At 43.3% G+C, this 27,500-nt stretch overlaps 2 protein-coding genes across 2 annotated transcripts in view; both read left to right on the forward strand.

Annotated features, from left to right (window-relative positions):
• The window catches only part of LOC310796084 (uncharacterized protein), a gene marked incomplete at both ends in the record, with an annotated part of 35,779 nt that extends 18,310 nt beyond the window's left edge, over nt 1-17,469 (forward strand). Inside the window, 8 exons of the mRNA XM_083658235.1 lie at nt 1,135-1,243; nt 1,502-1,843; nt 2,211-2,307; nt 6,040-6,973; nt 11,811-11,911; nt 13,513-13,970; nt 14,466-14,836; nt 16,960-17,469. Coding sequence (XP_083514361.1) covers nt 1,135-1,243; nt 1,502-1,843; nt 2,211-2,307; nt 6,040-6,973; nt 11,811-11,911; nt 13,513-13,970; nt 14,466-14,836; nt 16,960-17,469 — 2,922 coding nt within the window. The remainder of the gene's footprint in view (nt 1-1,134; nt 1,244-1,501; nt 1,844-2,210; nt 2,308-6,039; nt 6,974-11,810; nt 11,912-13,512; nt 13,971-14,465; nt 14,837-16,959) is intronic.
• Nucleotides 17,470-17,644: 175 nt separating this feature from the next.
• On the forward strand, nt 17,645-21,888 carry LOC310796353 (uncharacterized protein). Its single transcript, XM_083658541.1, has one exon. It carries the CDS (start codon nt 17,858-17,860, stop codon nt 19,793-19,795), a length of 1,938 nt encoding a protein of 645 aa, XP_083514667.1. The 5' UTR covers nt 17,645-17,857; the 3' UTR covers nt 19,796-21,888.
• Nucleotides 21,889-27,500: the final 5,612 nt, after the last annotated feature.

Here is a 27,500-nt window from a genome sequence, read left to right on the forward strand (position 1 = left end):
TCTTCTCTTTTCCTCATTTTCATGCCTGCCTCGCATATGTACTCCCCAAACAAATGAATCTCACGGTAGTTAGCAAGCGTGTAAACAACGCGACTCTATATTGTCTGTACAAGTGAGAACACAAACACATGGGCTACCAAAATATATTCCCCTGCTGCATGTCATGATGAGATCGGCAAAAGTTTTGGATAGACTGGATTGCTTTCTGCAGCAACAATGCCTTTTTTCCCCACACTGCTCGATAGACAGGTAGGACAGCCTCTGACTGGCAGGGCTCAAAACTACGATATAACAACTTTTTATTCATTGGTCATTCATTGTGATATAAATTAGTGACATTTTCCCCAAAATACTCGTGGTTCTGTGCTGTTGGTATTTGGTAGCCTATCTGATGCCTGCAGTGCAGCGCATCAAATGAGCCGCGTCAATTAACGATAATGACGGGAGATAAAATCCTGTAGTCTGAGCCAGCCTTTAGTGACGCTAAAGAAGGAAGAGGAGTATTAATGTTTTTGTATGATTTATTTGTTTATACTATGGATGCTGTATTTTTGTCATTTTTATTTAACTAAGAGGAAAAACACATAGCTTCCGGTCTCCAGTGACAAGACGAGACAGACACGTGTAACTAACACAGCTACCTGTACTGTATGTGTTATTTTGCAGAATGCCAGTAAACAAATTATCATTCCAACACACTGACTGCAGTCTTCCTTAGTCAAGTGTGTAACAATTTGATCATTTTGCCAGTTTCAACTAATTGGATTTTCAGGATCATTTATTTTTTGGTGAAAGTGGAACTATATTGTTTCTGGTTTTCTTCACTGTTCATGATTTTGTTGAAAGAAGTGCTTTTGTGTTTGAGAATGCACCACATTGTTTTTTCGCCACCAGGCGGTGCCTGTGAGCGAGTGGAAAGTTTTGTAAACAGGATAGAAGAAGTTTTGTATTTCCTGCTCACTTCCTTGTTCCTTAGCTGTAGCCCACACACAGCAGTTTGTCCCACAGCAGAGAATGTGCATGCAGATAGAGAAAGACAGTTCTAGGCTATTGTATACTGCAGTAATAAAACCCCTGTGATTAAACTCACATCCAGTGTCCGCCTGAAAACCTGATTGTTTTCTCATTTAACAGGAACACTTAGTTGGCTTAAGCAACCAGGGCCTGGAAGATACACCCAAGGCTCTCAACAGACTAGAGAAGCAAGCAGAGGAATTTCTCAATGCCGTTCTCTGCAGAAAAGGTGAGTCACTGGGTCAGGGATGACTCTGTAAATGTGCCACTTGCATCATTGCCTCTCACCGTCAGTTCAAGCTTTTGTTGTTGTTGAAAATGACTGAAAAAGTCCTCACATTGTAGCAGTCGGACAATCTGCACTTTAAACTCATAGTGCCTGTGTAATTACACATCTAAAGTAATGAGAGATGGAGCCAAGACTCACTCACTGAAGAAGTATAGGCTTAACCATTTTCCCCTCAATATTTTTTCTTTTCTTTCTCAGATGTGCCAAGCTTCTCAGACCCGCACATTCCCGTAGTGGCTCGAGAGATCATGCAGAAGATGATCCGCCAGTTTGCTGCCGAATATACCTCAAAAACCAGCCCCCCTCAGGATAGTGGCTCAGACCCCCAGCCTTGCTCTGACCAAAGCCTGCCGCGCCCGCCCTCCACCTCAGGGGCTCCACCTTCTCCCAGCCCTGCTGCCCCCCTGGCTGCCCCCTCCTCCTCCTCCTCCTCCTCTGCACACAGCCACAACCCTGTGCTCAGCAAGCTGCTCATGGCCGACCAGGACGCCCCCCTCGACCTCACCGTCAAGAAGCCCCCGGCCGAGCCCAGCGAACAAGGTGTTGTGAACCTCCACACATCCTTAAAGGAACACTCCGCCCATTTTCAACCAGCTTTGTATCATTAGAACATCAGTAGTATATCAGAAAACTGTAAACGGTTTTGAAGTCTGTCATTTAATTTGACAGTTATTGAGTGTTAAAGTGTGGACCAGTGACATCACTGGTCCACACTAACTCAAATAATAATAATAACTCATTAACTCAAAATGGTTTGCTGGTTGAAAATGGGCGGAGTGTTCCTTAACAGAGCAGTCCATTCCACACTGAACCAGCACACTACACATCCTTAACAGAGTACCGTAGTCCACTCCACACTGAGCCAGCACACTACAGGTGGTGCTAACACGTTGTTGTTTTTTTACAGATGGAGTCCTTGACTTATCCCTCAAAAAGAACCGCTATAGCAGCAGCCTGCCAGCCTGCAGTCCCTACCTTTCTCCAACCACATCCACACTCAAAGGGTAAGCTGAGTTTCTCTCTCTCTCTCTCTAGTCTTTGAGCGCTGCAGTAATGAGTTTATGTTTTCTGCAGATCTGCAATAGCATGGTTCAGTAAGACTGTGAAATTAAATGCAAAATTTGGTCACTTGTTTCATTTATTTCTTGAATAAACCTTGTAATCAACAGTTTTTAATTGTAGAGGTCTGAAGTCTGCAATACTGTAGGGAATGATAAGTTAAATAAAAATGAAATAATAATAATAGAATAAAAGAAGAGTTTGCCCAATGACTGACGAGATTCCCAATGACAGTCATTCAGTAGTAGAGGTGTTAAAAGTGGGTGTAGTGCATGTCATGTTCCTCTCCAAAGCAGCAGAGAGCATTTCCTGGAATGAAAATTAGCCCAATCAGAGGGCTGCATTCCCAGTGTAATTATATTCTCTGTACAAACAACTCCCATTTTATTCTGATCTTTTTTTAAATATGTAAAAAGTCTTTGAGTCTGTTTGTAGATTGATTCTGCTCCATTTTCCTTGAGGGCAATGCTTGATATCATCATACTATGCCCTGGATGTTACTGCATTTGGAATTGATCATGCCTGTAATTCAATTTTAATTTGGATTAATTAAGCGCCAGTTGCTTTGCCAAAGCTTCCCTCGCTGCTTTGGGAGCTGATATGATCTGAAGTGATGATCATTCCTAGGGGGGGGGGGGGGGTCGAGCTGCCTGTGATTTTGATCTTCCACTGCACATGGGCTCTAGATGCAGAATTTTATATCTATAGCATTCATTCGCCATATTTTCAATTTGATAAGTGGTACTAGCATTATCTAATGAAAACCAGTTACATCACAGGCCTAGGGAGTATTCAATGAATTCAATGAATTTTTCAGATAAAGTGTATTTTATTGTTTGTTCATTATTCTTCCAACACTAGTCAATCAATCATCAACACCTTAGTGAAAGAGAATCAGCTAGTGCATAACCCTATCCACTTATGTTGAATGTCAAATTTACATTGAGTGTCTCCATAATGATGGACATTTTCCTTTGATCAATATGTCTTAAGTTTTTTGAATATGCTAAAGAAAACAACCCATTTCTGCTGGCTTACTCTTTTATTGCTGTGCTTGTTCAGTGGTAACGTCACACACAAAGGGCCAAGGGCTAAACATTAGTCACTTGGTAACACATAGTCAGTGTGCCCTGCTCCACTGCTCCATGGTAACACATAGTCAGTGTGCCCTGCTCCACTGCTCCTAGGTAGCACATAGTCAGTGTGCCCTGCTCCTAGGTAACACATAGTCAGTGTGCCCTGTTCCAGTGCTACATGGAACCACATAGTCAGTGTGCCCTGCTCCACTGCTACATGGAACCACATAGTCAGTGTGCCCTGCTCCACTGCTACATGGTAACACATAGTCAGTGTGCACTGCTCCACTGCTACATGGTAACACATAGTCAGTGTGCCCTGCTCCTAGGTAACATGTAGTCAGTGTGCCCTGCTCCTAGGTAACACATAGTCAGTGTGCCCTGCTCCTAGGTAACACATAGTCAGTGTGCCCTGCTCCTAGGTAACACATAGTCAGTGTGCACTGCTCCATGGTAACACATAGTCAGTGTGCCCTGCTCCTATGTAACACATAGTCAGTGTGCCCTGCTCCTAGGTAACACATAGTCAGTGTGCCCTGCTCCTAGGTAACACATAGTCAGTGTGCCCTGCTCCTAGGTAACACATAGTCAGTGTGCCCTGCTCCTATGTAACACATAGTCAGTGTGCCCTGCTCCACTGCTCCATGGTAACACATAGTCAGTGTGCCCTGCTCCTAGGTAACACATAGTCAGTGTGCACTGCTCCACTGCTCCATGGTAACACATAGTCAGTGTGCCCTGCTCCTAGGTAACACATAGTCAGTGTGCCCTGCTCCTAGGTAACACATAGTCAGTGTGCCCTGCTCCTAGGTAACACATAGTCAGTGTGCCCTGCTCCTAGGTAACACATAGTCAGTGTGCCCTGCTCCTAGGTAACATGTAGTCAGTGTGCCCTGCTCCTAGGTAACACATAGTCAGTGTGCCCTGCTCCTAGGTAACATGTAGTCAGTGTGCCCTGCTCCTAGGTAACACATAGTCAGTGTGCCCTGCTCCTATGTAACACATAGTCAGTGTGCCCTGCTCCTAGGTAACATGTAGTCAGTGTGCCCTGCTCCTAGGTAACACATAGTCAGTGTGCCCTGCTCCTAGGTAACATGTAGTCAGTGTGCCCTGCTCCTAGGTAACACATAGTCAGTGTGCCCTGCTCCTAGGTAACATGTAGTCAGTGTGCCCTGCTCCTAGGTAACACATAGTCAGTGTGCCCTGCTCCTAGGTAACACATAGTCAGTGTGCCCTGCTCCTAGGTAACACATAGTCAGTGTGCCCTGCTCCTAGGTAACACATAGTCAGTGTGCCCTGCTCCTAGGTAACACATAGTCAGTGTGCCCTGCTCCTATGTAACACATAGTCAGTGTGCCCTGCTCCATGGTAACACATAGTCAGTGTGCCCTGCTCCTAGGTAACACATAGTCAGTGTGCCCTGCTCCTAGGTAACACATAGTCAGTGTGCCCTGCTCCTAGGTAACACATAGTCAGTGTGCCCTGCTCCTAGGTAACACATAGTCAGTGTGCCCTGCTCCTAGGTAACACATAGTCAGTGTGCCCTGCTCCTAGGTAACACATAGTCAGTGTGCCCTGCTCCTAGGTAACACATAGTCAGTGTGCCCTGCTCCTAGGTAACACATAGTCAGTGTGCCCTGCTCCTAGGTAACACATAGTCAGTGTGCCCTGCTCCTAGGTAACACATAGTCAGTGTGCCCTGCTCCTAGGTAACACATAGTCAGTGTGCCCTGCTCCTAGGTAACACATAGTCAGTGTGCCCTGCTCCTAGGTAACACATAGTCAGTGTGCCCTGCTCCTAGGTAACACATAGTCAGTGTGCCCTGCTCCTAGGTAACACATAGTCAGTGTGCACTGCTCCACTGCTACATGGTAGCACATAGTCAGTGTGCCCTGTTCCAGTGCTACATGGTAACACATAGTCAGTGTGCCCTGCTCTTAGGTAACACATAGTCAGTGTGCCCTGCTCTTAGGTAACACATAGTCAGTGTGCCCTGCTCCACTGCTACATGGTAACACATAGTCAGTGTGAACTGCTCCATGGTAACACATAGTCAGTGTGCCCTGCTCCACTGCTCCATGGTAACACATAGTCAGTGTGCCCTGCTCCACTGCTCCATGGTAACACATAGTCAGTGTGCCCTGCTCCACTGCTACATGGTAACACATAGTCAGTGTGCCCTGCTCTGCTCCATGCCAGGCTGCATCACTGCAATGACACATGTCCCCTCCTCCTCCTCCTCCTCCTCCTGCCTGGAACACATAACCTTTTTTCTTTTCTTTCATTTTCTTTTCTTGCTTTCTTTGCCGTTGGTTTTTCCTTTGTTTCTTCTCTTATGTTGATGCAACATTTGTAAACCGAATCGTCAAAAGCAAACGAATAAACAAATTGTCAAACGTGAGCCTTTTTGTTCTTAAAGCCGCGCGCACACAGAGACAAACAAACCAAACTAAAACTAAAGGTGATGATGTTACCAAAGCAAGGTCATATAATAAAGGAGTGGCCAACATTCTCCCCTCCCCAACCCATCCTCCTTTAGAACAGAGACAAAAGACTTAGTGCAAGCTCTGCTTACACCCCATTTCCTTCCATCCAATCAGGCGATCCTTGAGAGCGGACGGGCAGGTCGGGCTGTTTATGAGGAGCCTACAGGATGGGAGGAGGAGGGAGAATATCGGCCACTCCACCCATTATAAGCCTACCCAGCCTCTCGCATACTCGCTGCACATCAAAGAGGAGGTTGGTCTGGCCCAGGAGAGCGACCCAGAGTCACCTCCCAGCCAGAACCGCAGCTCCACACCTACTGACCTCTTCACAAACGGATCTGCGTCCTGGGACACCAAAACTCATTTCGGCGCTCTGCTCAAACTCAGAGCCAACAGCGAGGCTAGCGAGTACCTCAAAGACTTACCCAGGTTGTTGGAAGCTGCTGGGCTTTTCCCAAAGTCGTCCGATAGAGGAAGTGTCTCCCTTTCCCCGTCGTCCTCCTTTGACCTGAAGATCCCCCGGGTGCGAGGCGTGTCCACGGCGACGGATCAGTCTTTGGGTTCCGTGTCCTCCGAGTCTCCTGCGTCGCTCTGTGAGAGTCTGGGAAAGAGGCTCCGGTCTATTCTGCCCAAGCACGGCCGGAGAGGGAGCAACGGAGGACTCGACGGCCCGGGTGCGGAGAAGGAATACGGGGCTTATGACACCGACGGGCATTCCTTGGGGGGAAACTATTCCGGATTGGATTCGGAGTCGGATCTGGCTAACAAAGCGCCGAGGAAGAAACGAGGCCGGTACCGTCAGTACAACACCGAGGTGCTGGAGGAGGCGGTGGGGATGGTGATGGGCGGGAAGATGAGCGTGTCTAAAGCCCAGACCATCTATGGGATTCCACACAGCACACTGGAGTACAAGGTTAAAGAGCGCCTGGGGACCTTAAAACATCCTCCCAAAAAGAAACTGAGGCTGCTAAGCCAGGTCGAGGAACAGAACGTTCCGCAGTTCCCCGAGGGTCAGGGACTCCAAAACACGGAGCCAAAGAGTCTGGCAGTGAGTTGTTTGATGCAGGCCTCGAGTAACGTAACAATGTAACGAGCTGCACTACTAATAATGGTGTGCTTTTAACCCGTTAACAATAATGTTGCATTTGCTGGACAGTGGCAGTGACAGAGTTGTCTTTCCATCATACCCAACTAGTTGTGTATAACAATTAATTTAGCAAAGCACTTATTAATGAATAACTTATTTGACCTGGTCATATTTTTGGGGTCGTTAATATGTACTTACTATGTACGCTTTTGTCTACTTTAAGTAGCTGCCTGATTTCAACACTATAAGTGTCCCACTAAACTACACATTGCCCCCAGAAAGCTCCCTTGTGCTTTCTTAGGAATTTTAACACAAATATTTTACAGTATTTTCAGTTTTTGATTTTAAACTGAAAATGGTGATCCCTGGCTTTATAAATGTCTTCTTAAGTCATCAGAGCCACATGGAATCATGTCTTGGCAAGTGGCGCCCCTTACTGTCCTCTGTCAGTACTATACATTTTCTCTCATAAAGAGCACTTGATCACTTATTCAAACTAAATTAATTTGTGTCATGCAATTATGCATGATGAGCAGTGTAAATATTAGGTTAATGCAAATGTCCTTCATTGTATAACATAATGCATTAGTTTTATGGATGACATGGAAAGTCTCTGTCACTGTTTTGCAAATGCACTTCTGAGATTGAAGTGGACCACACGGCACCAAGAAAACCTAGATGCAAGGATAAACTGTATGTTCCCGCACATGTACTGTATATCCAGTTTTATTTCCTTTAGTCTGTTAGAATAACATCGTCTCCTGTCCAGAATTTCACCTCCCTTTTCAGTCCAAATCTGAGAGCAAATCCTCATAAGCATAATGGCATTATTTCCACCCATAAATGTGATGCAATTTTTGCTGAGCAGTTTGAATCGTGACAGTTTCCTCTTGTAGCCTTCAACACACCTCAGGATAAGTTCAGGTTGGGGTGCAGTATATTTGTCAGTGAAATAAAATGTACTTTATCAGGAAAAAGAAATAGATTTCTATCAACACACGTACACATACCTCACTTTAAGATATCCTTACTTACATCAGTGCCTCATCGTATTCAGTCATCTCTAAAAGGGGGGTAACATGTCATCCTCAGATACCCCTTTGAGATCACATTTAAGATGTCTTATACCTACTGTACTGACAAATATCTGCACCCTGCTATCAGGTGTCTTCACAACCTACCTTGACCAGTATCGGTAGCATCTCAGTGCCAGTGTAAGGCTTTCTGTGTGGATTAGGGCTTCTCATTTACAGATTTCAGGTATTGGCCACGGTTATCTCCGGGACGTCTTTCTCTAAGATATGTGACAAGGGGAAATGTTGATTCTGATTTATTTTTTATTTTGTTCTTCACAACAATGTAAAAACCTCACCATTTCATATTTGTTTCTCTTGCACACATAGTTTGGATTGCACTTAGTTTATCATGACATTAACGCATGTTCCAAAAGGCTCTTGCTGGCCAGATGGCACATAACAAAGAATATTCTCTTCAGGTCAATATTGGCACACCCGGTCATCTGTATTGACCTGTAACAGCCAGTAAAACATGCACCAGCCAGCCTCTTACTTAGTAGTCTGGATAACTCTTAATGCTACACTCCAGAGTACTCTGTAGTATTTTACTTAGTAGTCTGGATGACTTTTAATGCTACACTCAAGACTACTCTGTAGTATTTTACTTAGTAGTCTGGATGACTTTTAATGCTACACTCGAGACTACTCTGTAGTATTTTACTTGGTAGTCTGGATAACTCTTAATGCTACGCTCCAGAGTACTCGGTAGTATTTTACTTAGTAGTCTGGATAACTCTTAATGCTACGCTCCAGAGTACTCAGTAGTATTTTACTTGGTAGTCTGGATAACTCTTAATGCTACACTCCAGACTACCGTACTCTGTAGTATTTTACTTAGTAGTCTGGATACTCTTAATGCTACACTCCAGAGTACTCGGTAGTATTTTACTTAGTAGTCTGGATAACTCTTAATGCTACACTCCAGAGTACTCGGTAGTATTTTACTTAGTAGTCTGGATAACTCTTAATGCTACGCTCCAGAGTACTCGGTAGTATTTTACTTAGTAGTCTGGATAACTCTTAATGCTACACTCCAGACTACTCTGTAGTATTTTACTTAGTAGTCTGGATAACTCTTAATGCTACGCTCCAGAGTACTCGGTAGTATTTTACTTGGTAGTCTGGATAACTCTTAATGCTACACTCCAGACTACTCTGTAGTATTTTACTTGGTAGTCTGGATAACTCTTAATGCTACGCTCCAGAGTACTCTGTAGTATTTTACTTGGTAGTCTGGATAACTCTTAATGCTACGCTCCAGAGTACTCGGTAGTATTTTACTTAGTAGTCTGGATAGCTCTTAGTGCAACACTTCAGAGTGCTCTCTAGGTATTTTACATAGTAGTCTGGATGAATCTTAATGCTACACTCCAGAGTACTCTGTAGTATTTTACTTAGTAGTCTGGATAACTCTTAATGCTACACTCCAGACTACTCTGTAGTATTTTACTTAGTAGTCTGGATAGCTCGTAGTCTGGATAGCTCTTAGTGCAACACTTCAGAGTATTTTAGAATCTGGCTCCTGCATCCGGCTCTTAAAGTGTTTAGTCTCTTGCATTATCAACAGTTATACCTCAAGACATTCCATAATATGGGATCGTACACATGTGATCCTTTTATCAGGTTAATAAACTCTAGCAAATCTTTATATATTCACTTTGCAGCTCGCAGGCTTTTAGATGGAGACAATATTGCTTTTGTGGTATTAGATGAAAGTGGATGTTTTGAATACAGTATGAGGACAGATCTCAACTATAAGTACCTCAGATACATTTTGCAGAGATATAAAGTTCAAGAACATACACAGATTGTAAACACTGATTTCAAGTGAGTTCTACAGTAAATGCATAACAATATGTCCTGCAGAGACCTGCATACATGTATGTTAATAGCATCATACCGCTAGAGCAACTTATTATGTTAGATGTTAAACTTATCAAGCGATCTTGTTTGACACATTAGTTTAGTATGTACACTGCCACTTTGTAGCTATTTATTATGGAAACAACTCTAAATGCAGGCATGCTTTAGATGTTTGACATGGCTTTATTAGGTTTGCTTTGCTGTTGCTCTTACTCCCAGCAACAATGTTTCTTATTTCAAATGGATCATCAACTAGTGGCTTTGATAGGCCAAACCCTTGACTCTTAAATGCATGACACATTTACACTAATTCACAAAATGTGAATAATGTTTGTCTAAGTTGCAAAACTACGATGAAGCATTTACTTCAAGTTGACTTGCATTACTTCAAGTTGACTTGCATCGTAAAGTAAAAATGCTCACTGATTCACTTTCACTAATTGGATTATTGTTGCATCGACAATCATCCAGTGTCACACATAGGCCATGCTCCTTAACATTCAGGGCTTTTTTCCTCTTCTTTTTTTGCAACATCCAACATTTTAATATATAAAGCAAAGTTAGTCTATTAAACACATTAGTCTTTAGTGTCTTTCTTTTCTTCATTTGTGCCGGCGTAGGCATTTTGGGCTTATGAACAGATAAGAACTGTCCGTGCCCTCCTCAGTGTATATTGTAGCAAATCTAATGGTTTACTACCTCATCTAGGAAACTGATACCATAGTCTACTGTCCTCATAGCTCTTTTATGTAGCTATTTCTCATGTATCCAAACACAAAGCTTCTGTATAACATTTGTTCCAGTTGATTCCTGCTATTTAATAGCTCAGAAGAAGAGCTAACCCCAGACAGCAGGGGAAAATGCTCAAAATTCAAGTTCTGGGTCGAACCATATGTAAATATTTAAAAGTATCCCAAGATGGGGTGATAATTTTTTTACTGTGCTTTTTGTTGTTGGTACAGTTGGTGTATATGATGAAAACATTTTTGATGATTTCTTAGTTTTAGCATTTCCATTCCTACAAATGGGGACAAGGTTTGATTTTGCCTGACAGATGATCAAACAAGATGATCTATTTGGATATGAATTATTGTTTTGTTTGCAGTATTTATGACCAACCTATTTATCAGCAATTAAGTATCCATGAATGGCTTTAACAGTAGACAAAATGTTTATTCATACAAGATTTTATGGACACATAGATATATATTGCTTATAAGGTATATTTAGTTGTCTCTACGTGATAGAAGTGAAGGGGTAACATTTAAAGTTGTACTTCGCTTTATGTCGACACCAGCGGGGTGTCCTTATTACTATATCATGCTTAGCCAATATAATGTATCAGAGGAAAGGTCTTTGTGAATTTGATTGCACAACTGCAAATAGTGTCACTCTAAATGACTAAAGCATTTGCTTGTCCATAAATAACATGTTTTTTATGTTTACTTTCATATTTACAAATGTACAAAGGAATGGATTTGGGTGTATTTTGCATGATTGGACTCAAGCAAACACTGGGGCACTTGATGTGTATGGTGAAGTTGATCTTTGATTGAGGATGTTTTATTGAAAATACTGGAGTGTAATTAGTGTATGTAATGTCAAGTCAACAATGTGTCAAGTAGATGAACTTTGAGACTTGAAATCTCATTGAACCCATTTAAAATCTGCTTGATGGATCACTGACACTGTATGTTAAGAAAAGAAACGTATTGATATCCCCACTGTACAGTCAGTTGAACATCATGGATGCATTGACACATCTGTGTTTGTGAGATATTTTCCCCTCATGGAATTCAGTTGTTGTAATTATTGGTTATGTTCTGCTTGTTAGATTGCTTATATCCCTCCTATTGAAGAAAGAAAAGGCCTGTGCCTTGTGTCAGATCTTTAACACAAACAGTGAAACGGAGAGCGAAACCCTCAGGGATGAAACACTTGCCACTCACTCACTATTCAGGTACTCCTCTTAAACCGAGCCAGCAGGGATGTGAAGTTATTGAGGATAGCAAAAAAAGAAAGGAAAAAAAGTCAGGTTCCAGTTGCAGCAAATGTTATTTTTCAATCTGTAAAATCAATTTTGTATCTCTAAAAGTTAGACTTGAGATATTTTGGCTTGCCGCACAAATCATTGTAATTATTTTGGGAGCAAAAAAAAATATTACTACACATTTTCACAGTCTATTATTATTTTTGTGTTTTTTTTTAAATACACAATGAATGTCAATTTAGCCTCAGTTCAGGTAAGGTGTTCACCAATGGGGTTTTTAATCAGCAAAGTTCCTCTCCAGTTCACAGTGCCTCAAACAGTATAAATGCATCATATTCTAATGATTAAAAACGTACCGCATTCAAATCCCTGAGAAGTTCAACAGCCACTCTTCTCACATGGCTGACATGCTTGACTTCATACACACCTCTTGCTACTAAGGTTGTGTAGTAACACTGAGATTTCATCATTATGTCTAACTAAAGTACTCGTAGCATGATATTTGGAAATTAAATATTTACTTGTAGTTGTATACAAATATAATTGAGCAGTTTAGTTGTTATTTGATGAGTTAAACAAATATTACACAGCCTTGTGACATGCTTTTTTTTTATAAAGGGGATCACCTCAGGAACCCAGATGTTGGGTTGTTTCCCTTAAGACCACAATATCCACTTGTCTAGTTAATTAAGAAATTATTTTTTACAAAAGAAAAAGAAAATAATTAATTGGAATTAGATATGAAGACGGATCTATTTTTGGCATAATGTGAATGCTCTAAAGGAATATGATTTCATAGTAATAATAGGCCTACCTCACTGACATAATCTTAGTCAAAAATCCAGAAGAAATATGCCCCCCAATAGATAGATTTATTTAGATTTGCAGGGACACAAACAAAACCTCAAAACTATTATTATTATTAATTTGGCAAACATTTTGTCACACTTGTATCATGTCTTTTCATGCTGTAATTGATTTTGCCCCCAGATGTTTTTTACTGAAGTTAATTTGTCTTAAATTGTTTGTTGTTGATCACTTGTCATTAAATGTTATTTTGCACTAGTTGTTTAATACAATTTGGAATTTGGAACTTCAGAAAAATGGCATAGGCCTATGTTTGCCCCCAATGTATTCACTCTTTGAAGTGGTGAACATGATTTTGAGGTTGTGTTTTACTTAAAGTGGAGCACCATTACTTACTGTATTGTGCATGTGTAAAAAAATATATTGATATTGATGTGTATACTGTAAGGAAAAGCACCACTTTGAAAAAAATGAATTAGCTGTAATTGGTCAAATTCACTGGATGAAATAATCACTTTTAAAATCACTTATTCTTCTAATAAATATGCTGTGAAAACATGCTGTTTGTGATTTTTTTTTTTTTTTTTTTTTTACAAGAAACACATTTTTGGATAATTATATCAGGACCTGGCATGGACCTAGGAAGGAGGTCGTTATCTCTTAGCATATGAATCATATCGTTGCACTGAACTGGTAAATGTGACTTAATATCGCAGCTGCTGAATGTCTGATTACACTTAATTTGTCATTTGTGTTTTTTTCAGTGAGTATCCAGACTTGAGCGTTACAAAGGCAAAAGACCTGCAGTCCACCTCCACGCTGGAACAGTTCGTGGCCAAGCTGTGCCCCCACCATCAAAGACAGATTGTCGATGCCCTAGGCTTCCTACAGACAGAAGTCAAAGCGTTAGCATCTTCCAGTGTATCGCAAGCCTCTACCTCTGGGATCCAGGGAGCCACAGGCTCCACTGCAACGTCCAGCATGGACGTCCCTGAAAAGGCATCATGCCCTGAGCTGAGGCCTCTCATTGCATCCACTCCCAAAGTGACAGAAACGGCCATCTCGCTGAAAACATCCATCGTCACCGGCTCTCCTTTGGATCTTCGCAGACCTGGGTCAGAGGTCACTCCCATCCCTGATACAGTGGATGCAGAGAACAACCGTCACAGTGACCATGCCCCTGTTAAGATTAAAATCATGAAGACCAGCAATGTTGCTGATGGTAAAAAGATGGCATGTGTGCTTACGACATCTCTTTTAACTAATTCTGGCACTTTGGAGGAGAGACAGCGTAACGCAGAGTCACCGACCAGAACAGAGACTCACAGTGCTCGACTCAGCTCTGCTGTGAAGAGACACAGCCAGTCTGCTCACGCACATCAAGCCAGGCAGAGAGACTCTCTCGGACATGCCAAAGATACACCGACAAAACCGTTTTCACTTCACAAAACCTTCAACACTATTCTTCCAGACTCCCCCCGGACTGCCAGAAAGACCATCCGGGGTTCCGCCGATCATCGAAGCAGGGACTCTGCTTGTAGGGTTATAGCAGACCCTGATCTAGGCCACTGTGACATTGTTTATATTGACAAACCAATTACAGAGTGTTTAAGGGATCAGCAGCGCCACCTGCTGCCGCGCCGCAATGCCCGGAAAAGCACTAGAGGACATATGTATGTAGAGGAAATGTGGGAGTTAAAAACTGTCCGCACGTTAGCTGGCCGTAACGAGAAGGGCAACTGTCCTAACCCAATGCCAGAGCTGATCACATTGGTCACCCCAAAACAGGTGCTTGCCAAGCCTGATGGCGTGCCACCTGTGGATATGCCCTTAGCTGGAGGTTGCGGCGAGACAGTTAGTCAACAGATGCCCACAGGTGAGTCAGATGAGAGGGAGATGCCAGGAACCGGAGATGTGGTGGAGGTAGCAGCAGCCAGTGAAGCAGATCTTATCGTTGAGACGAGTCAAACGGATAAGTGTCAGAGCAACGAGCAGTCTGCCCCTCCATCTCCCTTAAGCTCCCAAACAGAGAAGATAGAAACCGATGTGGTCGTGCAAGATGTAACAACAGATTCAGGGCAGACAGGGGTAAGTGGGCAAAGTGTCGATGAGACAGGGGTAAGTGGAGAAAATGATGATCAGACAGGGGGAAGTGGAGAAAATGATGACCAGACAGGGGTAAGTGGAGAAAATGATGACCAGACAGGGGGAAGTGGAGAAAATGATCAGACAGGGGTAATTGGAGAAAATGATCAGACAGGGGTAATTGGAGAAAATGATCGGACAGGGGTACGTGGGCAAAGTGTTGATCAGACAGGGGTAAGTGGAAAGAATGATGATCAGACAGGGGTAAGTGTAGAAAATGATGATCAGACAGGGGTAAGTGTAGAAAATGATCGGACAGGGGTAATTGGAGAAAATGATGATCAGACAGGGGTAAGTGTAGAAAATGATCAGACAGGGGTAATTGGAGAAAATGATGATCAGACAGGGGTAAGTGTAGAAAATGATCAGACAGGGGTAATTGGAGAAAATGATGATCAGACAGGGGTAATTGGAGAAAATGATCAGACAGGGGTAATTGGAGAAAATGATCGGACAGGGGTAATTGGAGAAAATGATGATCAGACAGGGGTAATTGGAGAAAATGATCAGACAGGGGTAATTGGAGAAAATGATGATCAGACAGGGGTAAGTGTAGAAAATGATCAGACAGGGGTAATTGGAGAAAATGATGATCAGACAGGGGTAATTGGAGAGAATGATCAGACAGGGGTAATTGGAGAAAATGATGATCAGACAGGGGTAATTGGAGAAAATGATGATCAGACAGGGGTAATTGGAGAAAATGATGATCAGACAGGGGTAATTGGAGAAAATGATGATCAGACAGGGGTAATTGGAGAAAATGATCGGACAGGGGTAAGTGAGCAAAGTGTTGATCAGACAGGGGTACGTGGGCAAAGTGTTGATCAGACAGGGGTACGTGGGCCAAGTGTTGATCAGACAGGAGAAAGTGCAGAAAATGTTGCTCAGACAGGAGAAAGTGTTGTTCCGGCTCCACTTGAAGCAGAAGATGATGAGCGAGAGCCTCAAGAGGCCTTGAATGAACGTACTGAGCAAGTAGTGGCAGAAACAATCATGGAACAATCAGAGATGGATAGAATAGATGAAGTTGAGTCCCCGCTTGTTTCAGCTGAAGCCCAAAGCAGTGAGTCTGAGCAACAGCAGAGTGACACTTTGGTCCCACCTGTTGTGAAAACAGTTGATGGAGAGACAGAGGAAAAGACAGGAGAGAGCAAAGAAGATGAGCAAGCTCAAGAGCTTCAGCTGGAGACACAGAACCACTCTGACCACGTTGAAGTAACAGAAAAGTCTAGCACTGCAAGTCCAGCAGAGGAGATAGTGACAGGGCAGGAAATTGATACAGTTGAACCAGTTAACGAACCAGTTAACAGTGTTGGTAACACTGTTCAACCAGTTAACAGTGTTGGTGACACTGTTCAACCAGTTAACAGTGTTGATGACACAATTGAAGCAGTTAACAGTGTTGCCCATGTAGAGACTGAAAAGCATGACGAAGGTGAATCTGATGAGGTTTATGATGTGTCCTCACAGACACTTGATGCACTCCTAAATGAATTACCCCCCTGGCGTAGAAAACGGGGTCAAATCATTTCTCTCCCGAAGCGATTAAGAGAAACAAAAAAGGTGATAGTAGGATATGTTAATGGTAGACCGATATCAGCTTCTGACAGAAGTCTGCGTCATCGATCAAGTAGTAGCACCCCACCACTCAAAAAACGAGGGAAATCTCGTCAGAATGTTCCCCAAAACACTTCTGATGATCCATCTGTTGAAAATAGACCTTTGATGAAACATCTACCTGAGACACTCGCACCTGTAACATCTACAGAGAATACAACAGTGATTCCACAAGAGGCAGAGACATCTCCTGAAACCCCATCATCAAGCCCATCTAAATGTCCCTCAAGGTCTTCCCAGAAGTTAAATAAGTCTGAACCAAGAATCAAACGAACCCCAACACGAAAAAGGGTTCAGAGTGTTCCGGATACTGTCCCTGTCCTTCCTCCTGACCGTCCAGCCATCTGTCCCCCAAGCACTGAGTCCAAACGCCCCCTTAGATCAGCCAGACAGACCGCTATATCGCCACCCCCTGCAAATACTGTCTCTTCCACTGTGTCTCCAAGCCCTACCACTATCCATGCTCTTCCATCTGCAGAGCATCTCCCCTCCCCCACCAAGTCTTTGTCTCCAAGCCCTACTACTCCCCATGCTCTTCCATCTGCAGAGCATCTCCCCTCCCCCACCAAGTCTTCGTCTCCAAGCCCTACCACTCCCTATGCTCTTCCATCTGCAGAGCATCTCCCCTCCCCCACCAAGTCTTCGTCTCCAAGCCCTACCACTCCCTATGCTCTTCCATCTGCAGAGCATCTCCCCTCCCCCACCAAGTCTTTGTCTCCAAGCCCTACCACTCCCCATGCTCTTCCATCTGCAGAGCATCTCCCCTCCCCCACCAAGTCTTTGTCTCCAAGCCCTACCACTCCCCATGCTCTTCCATCTACAGAGCATCTCCCCTCCCCCACCAAGTCTTTGTCTCCAAGCCCTACCACTCCCCATGCTCTTCCATCTGCAGAGCATCTCCCCTCCCCCACCAAGTCTTCGTCTTCCCTTCCGGGTTCATCTCCTACGATCAGTAGGTCATCTCCCCCTGAAGCTGAGCCACCCCAGCTGTGCACAGTCCGAGAGACTGCTGTGGAGGTAAACACTGTAAAAGCTCAGCCAGTGGACACAAACTCAAATGAAATGCAAAAAACTGAGGTGTTGGGTAGATTGCAGACCAAACAAAAACGTAAGTCTGTGAAGGTTGCAACAGATGTCAGTAGGAATGAGAAACAGCAAGTTAGCAGTGAGGTATCGAGTCCTGTGGAAAATCAAAGTCAGAGTACACCATTAAGAAGCAAGAGGGTTCTCCTAAGGGACGAAGAGGCAAGTGACTTGGCTTTGCAGAAGAACTCAGAGTCGTCCTCTTTAGAAGGCAAATCCACAAGTGGAGATTGCAATAGTTCTTCCGTTTCAGACAAACCTATGAGAATGCCATTAAGGAGTGAGAGCAGTAAGGCTGAAATGTCCAACCAGTCTCTAACCCAACAACCATCTCCTGTGGACAACATGAAGTTAGCTTTGAGATCACAGAGATTGGCCACACCCTCTACCAGTGCTGTTAACGTAGCAGGAAAACAGATCGATGTAGCATCACCTATCAGAATGAAGCCTGAGAGAATAATGAAGGTTCCAGTCAGGTCCTCTCCATTGTCCGTCGGCTCCATATTGCCCCTCAGCTCAGTGACGCCATTCATCACGCCAAGACTTGAGCCCCTAAAACAAACTGCTAATAAATTCCTTGAAGCTCTGAATGGAGAAGAAAACCAACACTTGATTACAAACCTGAATGTAAAATATGATAAAATGCAGAAAGGCTGGGTGCAAATGGACAAAGAAGGCAGCCAGCCACCAACAAAATACAAAAACAAGGCGGACAGACAGGCAGCTATTTGGAAGAGCAAGCGCAGGACACGGAAACCAAAGTCTCTGGAACACCAGAGATACTCACCGATGCAAATGCTTTTCATGAAAAATTTTGACCTCGGCAGTATTTGTCGCTGGTTCCTTGAATCAACAGAAACCAAGTCCCTTGTCATTGTCAAGAAGGTGAACACACGTCTTCCTTCGGAAACTCAGCTGTGCTTCCACAGCTCCTCTGGTTCAGGGACTTCCCAAGGGGTCTTCCCAAGCCTACAGGCTGAGCGTCTCAAGAAACATCTGAAGAAGTTTGCCATCGCTTCTCCAGTAAAGAGCAACCCCAAGAGTCAAAAACTGATTGCTAAAGCACTGGAGCAAGAGGCAAATGTAGTCAAAGGGAAAGAGAAGAGAGAACTTCCCAATGCTCCTCAGACAATGACTAAGCCGGACTGCTCTTCTTTTGAAGCCCTAGTGCCGATACGTGAAGCTCATAAAGCTTCAGTTAAATCCAAGAACCCAGCCAGTGCAAGGATCTTGAAGAAATACTCTAACATCAGAGAGAAGATGCAGGTTCAGCAAAGCAATGTTAGGCTGAAAGAGACCCCAGCAAAAAGACTGAAAGCCACCAGTATGAAAACTCTGACCACCTCCAGGCCTGCCTCAAAGTCAACTCTCAAGTCGGCTCTGAAGGCACAGAAATCACGCCTACCTGTTGCTAAACAAATGAAAGAGTCTGCTGCAAAAATGCAGGGCGGCAAGACGTTGCCTGGTCAAAAAAGGTCCCCAATGCCTCCTGTCCAGGAGAGGTCAGTCAAGGCTCAGAGCAGTAGCAGAGCTTCAAGGGATTTGCCCCAAAAAGATGCTGATTCGCCACAGAGATGTTCACAAAGACTAGGGTCCTCCAAAAGAATTGACCAAAATCCTGGCCACACACCTACAAGCAAGGTTGACCCAAATAAAAAAGAGTTACAAGCAGACAAAACCGAGGTGGAAAAATTATCTCCAAATAAAGCGAATCCTGCAAAAATCCAAAAGGAAGAATCACAAAGTAGAGCCACGGAAAGTAAAGATGCTGACAATGCCGCAGAAGCCCCACAACAAAGTGTGGATATTAAGATCCCAATCTCACCTGACCAGGTTCTCACAAGGTCCCAGAGAAATTTGAGCCCGAGACCCAATTATGCCCCAAAGAAGGCCTCAAAGTCCATGACAATACAAAGTGTATCTCCTCAAGCTGTCAGGAAAGCTCAGGAAGCCACACTGACAAGAAGTGGGACTCCAAAATCCGTTGGGAAAAGAGGTCGGCCAGCCTCGCCACTGTCACGAAGAGGTCGGCCAGCCTCGCCACTGTCACCAAGAGGTCACGCAGCCTCGCCACTGTCACGAAGAGGTCGGCCAGCCTCACCACTGTCACGAAGTGCCACCCCAAAATTGGCATCAAAGAGAGCTCAGGAGTTTTTAGAAAGCCCAGCTAAGCGCACCAGGACATCGCATGCAAAATAAAGCCGACTTGTAGACAGAGATCCCATTTATTAAATGGATTTGGTGATTTTCTTTTATCTGGAATATATTCAAAAGGACTAGAAGTAACTATTTTGTGTACTCGTCAAACAAGCTGTCGTGTAGAGGATGCATTTTTCAGCCGGCAAATGAGCTAAGAAGGAAAGGCTGATTGAGATTCATTGACGCTTTTGTAAAGCTTCAGCGTCAAAATGCAAAATGGGGATGGATTGTTTGCTGAGCATTTGCTGTATATGTTCACGGACTACATACAAGTCCCATGTGACGCTTAGCAGACCGTTTCCCTTTTGGCTTTGTTTTGCGGCGCTCTCTGACATGGCTGGAGATATCAAAACTCATTTTGCAGATTGGGAAAACGTACGATGCTTTGATGCCAGTCTGTTATAAAGGTGACAGCAAATTCATTCGCCATCCTTTTTTTTGGGGGGAGTCACATTGTAAATATGATCAAAGTATTGTTGTGGACAATTGCATGTTCTGCATTTAGTGAACATTGTAGAATATTACTTAACAGAGAGCATGATACCAGAAGCATGGGAGATCAGCTTTGATGAAATTACATTTTGCGTACACTAATAATTAGGCCATTGGTATCTCCAGCCTGTCTTCCAATCAGAGCTTTGTGAATGTGACTGCTGTGACCAGGTGCCTTATTTATGAAATGTAAAGTAATAGGATGTGTTGCTAAATGTGAAAACTCAGTTCCTCGAGCTATAAAGTTTGGAGAGGAAGTCAACATGCATTGCTCCTTTCCATATGTGCAAATAGAGTAAAGTTTCCGTTCCCTACAGAGCACAGTATGTGCCTCTTGGCTTGATGTGTAAATCCTTTATGTTCAATATGTTGACTGATGTGATTTTTTTTCTGATTTCCTCTCTCTCTCTCTCTCTCTCTCTCTCTCTCTCTCTCTCTCTCTCTCTCTCTCTCTCTCTCTCGAGCTATTTTTATTCTTATGTACTCATTTTCCCAGAGCATTAACATCATAATTGTTCTTATTCTAGTTGTATTGTATTAGTTGTTGAAGCAGGCAGGAGCGTGTTAATAGTTTATGCAGACACGCACGTTCTCTCTTTCCATTTGTGTCATGACAACCAACAGGTTGTACATTTTTCATTTTTCTTTTATTGTTCTTTAGGATCAAATTTAAAATGGATTTTTTTGTCGTAGGGCTACTAATGCAGTTCTGACCATTACCCTCATTATCTGGTTCTCATAGCGACTTCTCTTTGACCTGCTTTTGCATGCGTTACGTCTTGTAAATGTGAAGAGATTACGGTAAATGCAAATCCATTTGTGCAACTCTTGGAAATAGAGCTTGCCTAGTTGGAGCTCAAAACCACAACTAAGTTGATGTCCTTGTTCTATCAGAAAACTAACCCCGGTCTAGACTATGCATGCACATTTTGGTGCCTGTCCTGAAGCTTTGTTGAAAAACCATCATTTGATTTTGTGACTGTGGCTTGTGTATCACTTTGGCAACAATGTTTATGAATAACAAAACCCTGAAAATACTGTGTACATTTGGTTGGTTAATATGATTAATATTTGTGACCTCTCATGGCACTAATGGCACGTTACTGGCTGACGGATTCCTTCCCCTGCTTTTTCACAAGGTAGATCATGTTTTTTGCCTAGTCTCTCAATTATGCATCCCAGTGTGTGTCTGTTTTGTGTTTGTTTTTTGTTTTCTTTTTAAATCTTCATTGACTGTCTGGCAGATGTTCTCAAAATGTGAAGTTTCACATTAACTTCCATTAATGTACCTTCAAAGGAAAAAAAAATACAATTTTTAGCACAGTTTTCTTTTTATTATGGTCATTTCTCTTTAGAGAGTAAACATCTGTAAATGCAAAACGTATAAGTCATGTTTTTATTGTTATTTAAGAACTCCATGTAGGCTAATGCATTCAGTGGATCTAAATTAAACAACCCACCAAATATCAGACTTGAACATGTTTATTCTTTACAGTTGCTATTTATAGATTTTGATTTTGTATATCAGAAAGAAATAACTGCTTTATTTGTGGTAATCCCAAGAATGACACATCTTTTATGTTAAGAACTTTGTATTTTTGCTGGAGTTGATATAAAGATGTTTGAATTTTATGTTTGGTTTCTTGGGTCATTCATACGTTTTTAGCCTGATTTGTCTGATTTGACTAGACAAATTTAAAACTGCTGATTTCACACATGGCAGACATTGATATTTTAGAGCAGATTAAAAAGCACCAACAAGCACAAGAAATAAAACGTGCAGCAACATGACAACAAATTACAGCTTTGTGGGAGTGCATAGTTGGTACACAATGCAATGTTTGTCGGAGTGGGTCATTACGACTGTCTTTAACATCCCCAGATGACAGAGCAGCGTAGCGCCTCGTACAGGCGGAGCCACAGAAATGGACACTGGACAGACTGCAAAGAGATCCAGAGCAACAGACGGTACTGGAATCCGTACTGCTGCAATCCTACTCTGTAAGCCACTGAGTCTCACAAGGTCAAGTCATTTCTGTCAGAGCTTTTCAGTCTTCACTTGGGAAGTTCCTCAAAGTCCAAGCTTTCACTGAGGCTCAACCCCAAACCCCCCAAATTGTGGTGTGGCCATATGTGTCATTTTATCATCAGTAGTTTGAACACTGACAGAAATAAGCTGATGTAGGAGTCTAGTCAGTCTCTGATTCTAGCTCAGTCAGATAAACAGCTGCTCACTCGTTCAATTCCAACCTATCTCACTCTTTATGCTGTGTTGTCAGCAGTGTTGGGGGTAACTCATTACAAAAGTAACATATTACATGTAATATATTACTTTTAGCAGTAACTCAGTAATATAACTTATTACTTATAGGATTTCAGTAATATTATACCAGTTACTTTGTCAAGTAACTCAAGTTACAAATTGAGTTACATTTTTTTTAAATCAAAGCACATATTTAAATCATTTCCTAATCAAACTGTGTTTTTATGCAAATAACCACTATAGATGACAATAACAAAAGAAAAGAATAACATAAAAAATTTGGGATTGTTTACACTGACTTCAAGAGGGTTGAAATATTTTTTCGGGATGTTCCAGGGCGGCGATGTCATTCTGCTACTGCTGTTATTACAGTGAAAGTAATGCAAAAGTAGTGTAATAAGTAACAAGTTACTCTACACAGACAGTAATATTGTAAAGTAACTTATTACTTTAAAATGAAAGTAACTAGTAATATGTAATATATTACATTTTGAAAGTAACTTGCCCAACACTGGTTGTCAGTGTGAACACAGTGTAGAATTCAGCAAGAGCGCTCCAAACAGCTCATAGCTCAGCGGGATGAGTTGCTACCTTACAGGTGGATTATTGGTTCGATTCCCGATGGAGGAGACATATTACAGCACTTCCCTGTCTTTAACATCACCAGCTGACAGAGCAGCGTAGCGCCTCCTACAGGCAGATACACAAAGTGACACAGTGCCTCCTACAGCTGGAACCACAGACACTGTGGACTGGAAAGAGATCCATATGATACTGGATCTGGAGCTGTTCCAAAGTCAGTAAAAGGTAAGCTATCTGTGGTCTTCTGTCTCATAACCCTCAGCTCATATCTCCCTTAGCCCCTCCCTTGGCTCCAGGTAGTGGCAGTGGAGCAGGAATCAAACCTCTGGCCCCCATGTCTCGTGTGATTGATTTTACCTTCACACCACCATCTCCCTTCACACTCACAGCTCTTCTCTGGGCGCTTTTATCTCTTTTGCCACTGCCTGTCACCATTCAAAACTGACTGAGGCTCGAACCCACGACCTCAAAAGTGACTGTGGCTCGAACCCACAAGCTCCAAACTGCTAAACAGCAACCCAACTCACTGAGCTAGTGGGTCATAATGCCTAATGCAGGTTTTTCTCAGAGATGATCAGTTTCCCTCTGGCTGTCAACTTTCAAAATGTACTGACTGTGGTGGTGGAGTGGGAATCAAACCTGCCACACACATGTCCCCTGCCTCTATGTGCTCAAAGGGTCCATCGCACCACCAAACGTTCTGTCTTTGCACATCCCAGGTTAGAACTCACAACCTCTCCCTCTGAAGGCAGCTGACATACACATTGAACCACAAAGGCACTGCTACTGATGCAGTATTTCTCTCTGTATGACTTTTGAAGTGCCTGGCTATAGGTCAAAATCCGGAAAAAGCTACTGTATATTTTAGTTTTTAGTCAATTTAGAAATAGTTAAGTAGACAATGGCAAGAGATTAATTTCTGGACTTCCAAACATCAATTTAGACTCTAGATCACCGTTCTAAATGGATTAAAAGCAACAATACAGTATAACAATTTCCTGGTTTCAGCCTAACTATTTATATAATTCATGCTAATTCCCAGCTTTGGCGATTAATGATCTCATTATGGTAATTACTCAAATTGCCCAACATGCAACTCTTAGCAACCAAGTTGAATTTCATCCACTAGGCATACATATGACATTTCAATCATAAAAGTTCATAAGAAACAACATTACTGGGTCCAAGTAATTTCCAGTAGACTATTGGGACACCTTGCCCTAAAGTCTAAAGAGTAATTGTGGAGTGAGACCACAGTTTTAGCACAGGTTTAAGCAACCACCACCACCACCCCCCAAGCTGAATGTACCGATGTACCTGAAGGAAGCCTCACTTTCATGTGAGCGAGAGACCTTAAGAGAGAGTGAGAGAGAGAGAGAGAACAGAGTTCAGCCAAAATCCCGCTGTAAAAAGTTTGACCTGTCTGTTAAAAAATGTTACATTTCAGTTACATATTACATGTCTCGCTCTCTCTCACTGTCTCCACATTTACTCTTTAGGCTTTAGGGCAAGGTGTCACAATAGTCTAGTGGAAACCGCCCCCCCCCCCCCCCCCCCACACCCACACACACACACACACACCAGCTTTATGTTGATTGACAGCTGAAATGTAACATTTTAAAAACCAGACAGGTCAAACTTTTTACAGCGAGATTTTTGCCAAACTCTCTTAGTCTCGCTCTCTCTCACTGTCTCTCTATGTCTCTCGACCACATGAAAGTGAAGCTTCCTTCAGGTACAATCAGGACGTTCAGCTTGAGTGGTGGTGTTTGCTTAAACCTGCGCTAAACCTCTGGTGTCACTCCACATTAACTCTTTAGGCTTTGGGGCAAGGTGTCACAATAGTCTACTGGAAACCCCCCCCCCCCCCCCCCCCCCACATACACACACACACACCAGCTTTATGTTGCTTGACAGCTGAAATGTAACATTTTAAAAACCAGACAGGTCAAACTTTTTACAGCGGATTTTGGCCGAACTCTCTTAGTCTTGCTCTCTCTCACTGTCTCTCTATGTCTCTCGATCACATGAAAGTGAGGCTTCCTTCAGGTGCAATCAGGACGGTCAGCTTGGGTGGTGGTGGTGGTGATTGCTTAAACCTGTGCTAAAACTCTGGTGTCACTCCACATTTACTCTTTAGGCTTTAGGGTAAGGTGTCACAATAGTCTACTGGAAACCCCCCCCCCTCCACACACACACACACACACACACACACACACACACACACACACACACACAGGTTTAAGGAACTACCACCACCACCCCCCAAGCTGAATGTACCGATGTACCTGAAGGAAGCCTCACTTTCATGTGAGCGAGAGACCTTAAGAGAGAGTGAGAGAGAGAGAGAGAACAGAGTTCAGCCAAAATCCCGCTGTAAAAAGTTTGACCTGTCTGTTAAAAAATGTTACATTTCAGTTACATATTACATGTCTCGCTCTCTCTCACTGTCTCCACATTTACTCTTTAGGCTTTAGGGCAAGGTGTCACAATAGTCTACTGGAAACCCCCCCCCCCCCCCCCCCCCACATACACACACACACACCAGCTTTATGTTGCTTGACAGCTGAAATGTAACATTTTAAAAACCAGACAGGTCAAACTTTTTACAGCGGATTTTGGCCGAACTCTCTTAGTCTCGCTCTCTCTCACTGTCTCTCTATGTCTCTCGATCACATGAAAGTGAGGCTTCCTTCAGGTGCAATCAGGACAGTCAGCTTGGGTGGTGGTGGTGGTGATTGCTTAAACCTGTGCTAAAACTCTGGTGTCACTCCACATTTACTCTTTAGGCTTTAGGGCAAGGTGTCACAATAGTCTACTGGAAACCCCCCCCTCCACACACACACACACACACACACACACACACACACACACACACACACACACACACACACACACACACACACACACACACACAGGTTTAAGGACTACCACCACCACCCCCCAAGCTGAATGTACCGATGTACCTGAAGGAAGCCTCACTTTCATGTGAGCGAGAGACCTTAAGAGAGAGTGAGAGAGAGAGAGAGAACAGAGTTCAGCCAAAATCCCGCTGTAAAAAGTTTGACCTGTCTGTTAAAAAATGTTACATTTCAGTTACATATTACATGTCTCGCTCTCTCTCACTGTCTCCACATTTACTCTTTAGGCTTTAGGGCAAGGTGTCACAATAGTCTAGTGGAAACCCCCCCCCCCCCCCCACACCCACACACACACACACACACACACACACACACACACACACACACACACACACACACACCAGCTTTATGTTGATTGACAGCTGAAATGTAACATTTTAAAAACCAGACAGGTCAAACTTTTTACAGCGAGATTTTGGCCAAACTCTCTTAGTCTCGCTCTCTCTCACTGTCTCTCTATGTCTCTCGAGCACATGAAAGTGAAGCTTCCTTCAGGTGCAATCAGGACATTCAAATTGGGTGGTGGTGGGGGTGGTTGCTTAAACCTGCGCTAAACCTCTGGTGTCACTCCACATTAACTCTTTAGGCTTCAGGGCAAGGTGTCACAATAGTCTACTGGAAACCGCCCCCCCCCCCACATACACACACACACCAGCTTTATGTTGCTTGACAGCTGAAATGTAACATTTTAAAAACCAGACAGGTCAAACTTTTTACAGCGGATTTTGGCCGAACTCTCTTAGTCTCACTCTCTCTCACTGTCTCTCTATGTCTCTCGATCACATGAAAGTGAAGCTTCCTTCAGGTGCAATCAGGACGGTCAGCTTGGGTGGTGGTGGTGGTGATTGCTTAAACCTGTGCTAAAACTCTGGTGTCACTCCACATTTACTCTTTAGGCTTTAGGGCAAGGTGTCACAATAGTCTACTGGAAACCCCCCCCTCCACACACACACACACACACACACACACACACACACACACACACACACACACACACACACACACACACACACACACACACACACACACAGGTTTAAGGAACTACCACCACCACCCCCCAAGCTGAATGTACCGATGTACCTGAAGGAAGCCTCACTTTCATGTGAGCGAGAGACCTTAAGAGAGAGTGAGAGAGAGAGAGAGAACAGAGTTCAGCCAAAATCCCGCTGTAAAAAGTTTGACCTGTCTGTTAAAAAATGTTACATTTCAGTTACATATTACATGTCTCGCTCTCTCTCACTGTCTCCACATTTACTCTTTAGGCTTTAGGGCAAGGTGTCACAATAGTCTAGTGGAAACCCCCCCCCCCCCCCCCACACCCACACACACACACACACACACACACACACACACACACACACACACACACACACACACACACACACACACACACCAGCTTTATGTTGATTGACAGCTGAAATGTAACATTTTAAAAACCAGACAGGTC

Source organism: Poromitra crassiceps (genome assembly GCF_964638095.1).
Source record: "Poromitra crassiceps genome assembly, chromosome: 22".
In the NCBI taxonomy this organism is placed as follows: domain Eukaryota; kingdom Metazoa; phylum Chordata; class Actinopteri; order Beryciformes; family Melamphaidae; genus Poromitra; species Poromitra crassiceps.